This window comes from Manacus candei, unplaced genomic scaffold (assembly GCF_025592945.1).
Source record: "Manacus candei isolate 608988 ecotype Guabito, Panama unplaced genomic scaffold, ASM2559294v1 h1tg000007l, whole genome shotgun sequence".
NCBI classification, from domain to species: Eukaryota; Metazoa; Chordata; class Aves; order Passeriformes; family Pipridae; genus Manacus; species Manacus candei.
The window spans coordinates 7,121,251-7,127,949 of NW_026138055.1; the positions used below are offsets into that span (position 1 = coordinate 7,121,251).

General features: G+C 43.1%; 1 protein-coding gene across 1 annotated transcript; it reads right to left on the bottom strand.

The window, feature by feature from the left end:
- Positions 1-1,461: 1,461 nt before the first annotated feature.
- On the bottom strand, positions 1,462-4,890 carry LOC127482255 (antimicrobial peptide THP2-like). Its single transcript, XM_051812409.1, has 4 exons — positions 4,809-4,890; positions 3,239-3,311; positions 2,499-2,619; positions 1,462-1,682 (listed from the first exon to the last, which is right to left on the bottom strand). Exons 2-4 carry the CDS (start codon positions 3,294-3,296, stop codon positions 1,634-1,636), a joined length of 228 nt encoding a protein of 75 aa, XP_051668369.1. The 5' UTR covers positions 3,297-3,311; positions 4,809-4,890; the 3' UTR covers positions 1,462-1,633.
- Positions 4,891-6,699: the final 1,809 nt, after the last annotated feature.

A 6,699-nucleotide genomic window follows, 5' to 3' on the forward strand; every position in this document is an offset into this window, starting at 1 on the left:
GCCAGAGGGTGGGACATGCACTTCTTCCTGCTGACACATCTGCCCTTGGCCAACCAGGCAGTGCCCCATCAGTGAGGGGATGCTGGGGCTGCCCCTTATCCCTCCCTGCTGCAGTGGCAGAGGCTGAGGTGCCTCCTGGGTCTGTTGCAATGTCACCATTATCCTGCAACATGTCTTGTGACACCCCCTGCACAGCAGCACACAGGCTGGAAAATCTTTGGGATAGGGACAGTAATTAGTTGGTTCAGACACAGCACCAGTCCAGTCTGAGATGAACTGTCCTTCTTTCATAGAATCATTCTGGAATGGTTTGGTTTGGAAGGGACCTTAAAGATCATCTTGTTCAACTCCCCGTGCCATGCCCCTTCCACTAGACCAGGTTGCTCCAAGCCCTGTTCAACCTGGCCTGGGGATTGGGGCAGCCACAGCTTCTCTGGGCAACCTGTGCCAGGGCCTCACTGCCCTCACAGGGAGCAGAAATATTTCCTTAGTGATGTGGTGTGCTGTGGTAAGTAGTGAACTTAGGGGTGTCTTCCTAGAAACTGAGAGCTGGATTAAGTTACCCAGTGACACAGGATGGAAACAAATGCCAAGAAACAGAAGCCTGGCATCTCTGCCAAGTGCTGCATACACAGCTGGAAGTTTGGAAGTGGACAGGGTGGCCTCCTTGGACAGAGAAATCTCTACCAGTACAAGCAGAACCACATCTTATGAACACACATGTTCTTGGACACCCACACATATTTACCCACAGGGGGATCACAATCACGGAGGCATTTTACAGAGAGGGTGAGGTCAGCCTTGGCAGAGAGCAGCCACTCTAACCTCAGGTTGTGTCCAGGGGGTTGGAGAGGAGAAGACCCCCTGCTCACACCCTGCAGGGCAGCCCTTCTGATCCATGGGACCTCTTTGAGATATTCCCTTGATGGGGAGCTGGACAGCCACCCTGGGAAACCTGTTTCTCTGTGAGATCCACAAAGATCTCATTGAGGTTGCCCATGGGATCATCTCAAGTTCTCTTGAGGACAAGGGAGTCCCTCCCTGCCATGTGGTGGGATGGGACATGGAGCAGCACAGCCCCCGGGAAGGACTGTTACAGTGGATCCCAGGGCCTCCAGGGTGGGGAGTGAGGGGTTTCAACTATTTATGTTTCCCAAGAAAAGGTTTCTGCACAGTAAGAAAAAAAGGATTTTGGCATCTGAACCCACAAAGTCTTCAGATGTTCCTCCCAAAAAGGGAAGCTGTGTTCTTCCAGCCAGCCTAACTCTTGGCACTGTGGGTTAAGGTCTTCAGTCCATGTCTGTCTAGCCCTGGATACCTACATGACTCAGAAAAGGTCCAATTAAGGAGCTGTAGGCACTGTAAATTGTTGCCCTCTGGGGTTTCTGTGTCAAACCCAGGTGGGATCATGACCTCAGCCTATGCAGCAGACACCCTTGTTTCAGTGATATCAATGCAAAGCAACAACAATTTATTTAGAAGGAGGGGGAGCAATGCAGAATACATTTGGATTTACTCTATATCATAAAGCTTTTTTCATTGGAAGTGAAAGGTATGTGAGGTTTTGCAGCAGGATCCAGTGGTTTTAGCAGTAAGAAGATTCCAAGTAAATTCCTGGATTTAGAAGAAATTTTCATTGCTCTTCAATGTTTGGTTCACTGAAGCGTTGTACATCCCACGGCCTGCACAAAGAAAAAAAAATATTCCAATTTTCTTTCTGTTTATAGTTCCTCCCTATTTACTCTCAATCCAAGTGTATTTTCCTCTTGAGTATAAGTGTTTTCCAAAACATACAGTATCATGTGTAGTCATGTTGGGACAGCCCTGTGCACTCACACCAGTGTGTAAGGAATATTTCCCTACTGGTTCAGGAAAAGCAGGGGATTGATATCAGGGTAAATGCATTCTTTCCTGAGTGAAAACAGAAGGCTATTTTTCACATGATAATTTCTTTTTACAACAGTGTTGTGCTCTTTTTGCACACCCTTAAAGGCACTCAGGCACCTGTGGTCACAGCACAGCAACCCAGTTCTGGAAATACCAAACCCTGATATTTCGCTCTGGCACAGGAGATGGAAAGGGACCAAACAGAGCTGAGACAACACAAGGATGACCTCTCTGATGGTATTTTTTCCTTCTTGCTGGAGCAGAGCATGGTGCACATCTCAGGAGAAAGAGCACTGTGGAGCTCGACCTACTTGAGTCATAGAACATCCTGAGTTGGAAGAGACCCACAAAGATCCTCAAGTCCAACTCCAGACCCTCCACAGGACACCCCAATAATCCCAACATGTGCCTGAGAGCTTTGTCCAAAACCTTCTTGGACAACGTGCAACACTTGAGTCAATGTGTAACACTTGACTGTCCTCATGGCACAACTGCTTTTTCTTCTCCTTTATATTTAATTTAAATTCTCAGTAACACCTTGGGATTTGGGACACAGAAATAATATTTGCCTGCTCATACTTCAGATGAGCCTTGGTGAACATGAAACTCACCATTTACAGCAGGAGCGGATCCCAAAGCAACTTCCATCTCTAACCAGATGGGCGGGGCATCTTCCCCAGTGACAGGTCCCTTTTCTACAGAGAAACATTTCCCTCCGGGGTGAAGACAAACCTGCAACCATAACAAAACATTTCCTGTCCTCTGGCTCTGCAGGGCAGGGCAATGCAGCTGAAGGATTTTCCATCCCTTGAGCTGCCTTTGCCACCAAGTTGCCTTAAGAAGCCCAGATTTGGTCATTTTGGAAGGCCATGTGAGAGGTGAGGTTATAAAGCAGGTCTACACCTTCCAGAGGTGGGATCCTCAGCTCACACTGCATCTAAGTGGATGACCCTAAAGTCCAGGTGGAGAATGAGACAAACTTCCTGACTCACTGTCAGGACCTTATGGGAAAGGGTCATCCAGAGGTATTATTAATGGCTCCTTCCATAAATAGTTGGCCAGACCTCATTTTCATCTGCTTTCTAAAGATCATGGCCACCACAGGCACTGTCTCAGGTGTCCTTACACCAGAGCAGTTCACACAATCATTTTAGGAAGACACTTAGAAGTGAAAAATCACTTTTCTTCAGAAGTTATAATTTCTCCGCCTTTGATAAGTTTTCAGCCCTGAGTTGTTTGATTAATTCCTATTTGGATTCTAGTAATTTTAAACAGGAATTGTTAAAATATGCTTGGGAATTTTACTTCAGGTGCACAAATACTCCTTTCTTGCATCTCTTTCCCATCTTACCTGGAGAAACCTGGAGTGTCAAGAAGAGGAGAGAAAAGAGCAGATAAAGGATCTTCATGACTGTGGATTCCCCCTGTGTTGGGAAAAGGACCAAGAAAGATGCTTGACAGACAGTCCCTGGGATCTGCAATCTCCTGAACTGCACAAATAATGTGTCAATAAAAATAGCAACTATGTGATCTTTTTCTTCAAGCATTCAAAAATTACCAGTAAGACCCACATGACATCATGACTGCTTTGTGGGGCAACACAGTTTCAGGACATGTGAACATTAAGTTACTTCAATAAACTGACTACTCACAATTCTTTCACATTTTGAAAACAGACCTTAGCCACAAAAGAATCATAAAACCCCAGAATGGTTTGGGTTGGAAGGGACCTTAAAGATCATCTCATTCCAACACCCTGCCATGGGCAGGGACACTTTCCACTAGACCAGGTTTCTCCAAACTCAACCAACCTGACCTTGAACACTTCCAGGGTTGTAATCATAAATTTATTTTTAGTTAAATCTTTTATCTAGTAGATAAGCAACAGTAGGCAAAATGAGGTGATTATACAGGCAAAGTTGTAAAGTTCAGAGAAAAAATAGTTCATTTTGCAATGTCAAAATTTGTCAAGAAATAACAGCTGAAATAAATAATTTTTGTTACAATCTTCAGTCTTGGTCTACAGGCAGCAACTCTAGAATGGAAATGTAGAACCAAATCAGTTCCCATTTGATAAATAAAATTTGAAAAGCAAGCATGTGATGCTTTCATTGAAAGGGTTAATAGTTGATAATGCTAGATAACCTAGCATTATCAGCAGACTAGGATAAGATGGCCAAGAAGAGACTGATGGATAAAGAAGTGGCTGTTAATGTTTGGGATTAGGGAATGTTCTCATCTGTCACAAATTGTGTTCTCTTAAGTATGGAAGGGAATTGAGACTGTGCTGAAATGTCATATTTCTGCAAACAGAATTTATAGAAGGTGGCCCCAAACAGTTTCAAAATTCGTTAGAAAGTTTACACAAATTAGAAGTTTACACGAATGTCTGTATATTTGAAAATATCAGGAAAAACAAGGAGATAAAGTTAATAATTCCAAAAATAAAATAAAGTTCCCAACATAGACCTAGATTAAACATATAATATATATTATATATTATAGAATATAAATATCTATAATATGAAACCTATTATATATTATGTTAGTGTTATATAATTATTTTTAATATATTTAATATTCAAACATTATGTCTATTTAATGGAGAGAGATATATAGAGATAGATAGATTTCCATTGAAGAGGCCACCAATTTCTCTGGACCACAGACCTTGCTAAAGGAACCTGACCCAGCCATATGTTTTCCCTATGAATTAGTAAGCAGAATCTAGATATTAGTACATATTTGAACTACTTATTCAACCTGTCCAATTTTCAGAAAACTTATATTTACCTTTTTCATTAACATAGAAATTAAAGTTAGGAATGCAGAGGTTGGGGGTTTTATTTTGGGGTTGGATTGCTGCGGGAAAGACAAAAGTTTACACTGAAAAAAAAGGCTAAAAAGAACTGAGATGTTACCAGGTATCAGGTGAGCCCAGAAGCCAAAAAAGACCTGCTCTCGGTCCCTTCCCTCCAGAGGATTTGGGCTGTGGGGCTGAGATCCTCTTTTATAAGATGTTTCCAAAAGGCACTGAAAACTGCTTTCTCTTCTCAGCTATACATTGAACCAATCAAAAACTTACAGGTTTTTCTAGGTGACATCTAATCCAACCAGAAACAAGCTGCTTTTCACTTCCCGACGATAAAACAGGGTTTCTCTCTCAACCTATTGAAATTTGTTTCTGGAAAATCCCAGGTTATTCATGCAACACTTCTTGTGACACTCTGGTTTGTGTAAGACACGTTAACCCACCACGGTATGTGTCAAACATCTTGGGCCACAGCTTGAACTGCCCCTGCTTAGGAGCAACATAATCCATTGCAATGCGAAGCATTTGCGTGTTCCTCTTCCCTCCCAGTTAGTTTATTCTCTGTTCCATAAGTTCAGAATCATAGAATCACAGAATGGGTTGGCTTGGAAGACCATCTTGTTCCAACCCCCTGCCATGGGCAGAGACATCTTCCACTATTCCCGGGTTGCTCCAAGTCCCGTCCAACCTGGCCTTGGACACTTCCAGGGATGGGGCAGCCACAACTTCTCTGGGCAGCCTGTGCCAGGGCCTCACCACCCTCACAGTGAAGAATGCTTTCCTAATATCTAATCTAAACCAACTCTCTTTCCGATTGAATCCATTCCCCCTTGTCCTGTCACTCCAGGTCCTTGTAGTCTCTCCCCATCTTTCTTGCAGGCTCTCTCCAGGTACTGAAAGGCTGAAATTAGGTCACACCAAAGCCTATTCTTCTCCCGCTGGACAATCCCAATTCCCTCAGCCTTTCCTCACAGCAGACCTGCTCCATCCCTCTGATTACCTTGGTGGCCTCCTCTGGACTCACTCCAACAGCTCTATGTCCTTCTTTGCTGGGGACCCCAGAGCTGGAGGCAGCTCTGCAGGTGGGGTTTCACCAAGTGAGATATTAGGAACAAATTTGTCTCTATGAGGGTGGTGAGGCCCTGGCACAGGTTTCCCAGAGAAGCTGTGGCTGCCCCATCCCTGGAAGTGTCCAAGGCCAGGTTGGACGAGGCTTGGAGTAACTCAGGATAGCGGAAGGTGTCCCTGCCCATGGCAGGGAGTTGGAACAACATGAGCTTTAAAGTCCCAGGTCATTGTATGATTCTAAGATATGAAATAGTTTTTTAGATCATATTTTACTTTACACCTCACTTCAGTCAACAAATATTGTTCACTCAGTATTTTAATATGACATATAATGTACTTAATAATTGGTAATGATATATTTGCCAATTTGAACGACTGGTGTTTCTAATTGACCAAGACCTCTGGAAATTACACCATATCTTGCAGAACATTTAGTATCAGAATTAAACTGAAATATTTTAATTACTGACTGATTCATCAGTTTAGTTACTAGTGATGTAATTTTTTCAATTCTTTGATATTAAATTCTGAAGTAGAATCACAGAACAGTTGGAATTGGAAGGGACCTTTCAAAGGTCATCTAGCCCAACCCTTCTGCAGTTAGCAGGGACATCTTCAACTAGAACAGGCTGCTCAGAGCCCTGTCCAAGTATACAGGTATCCAGGAGTGTGCAGAAGTGTGCACGCAGAGATATATACATGCATGTGACAACATGCCCGTAAATTATTTCCCTTAAAAGCATACCATGACATAGTTGTTTATTCTTTACATATTTTTAAAAGTGAGCTGTTTCTGCAGTAGGAAAAAAAATGATAATTGAATTTCTGGTGTGTCTGTGAACTTCTGGACATGGAGATGAAAATAGAGGGAATAAAATTGCAAAAGTTGCAGTTTCTTCAGGTCTTGCCAAGTGTTTGTGGTTACCTTGCCT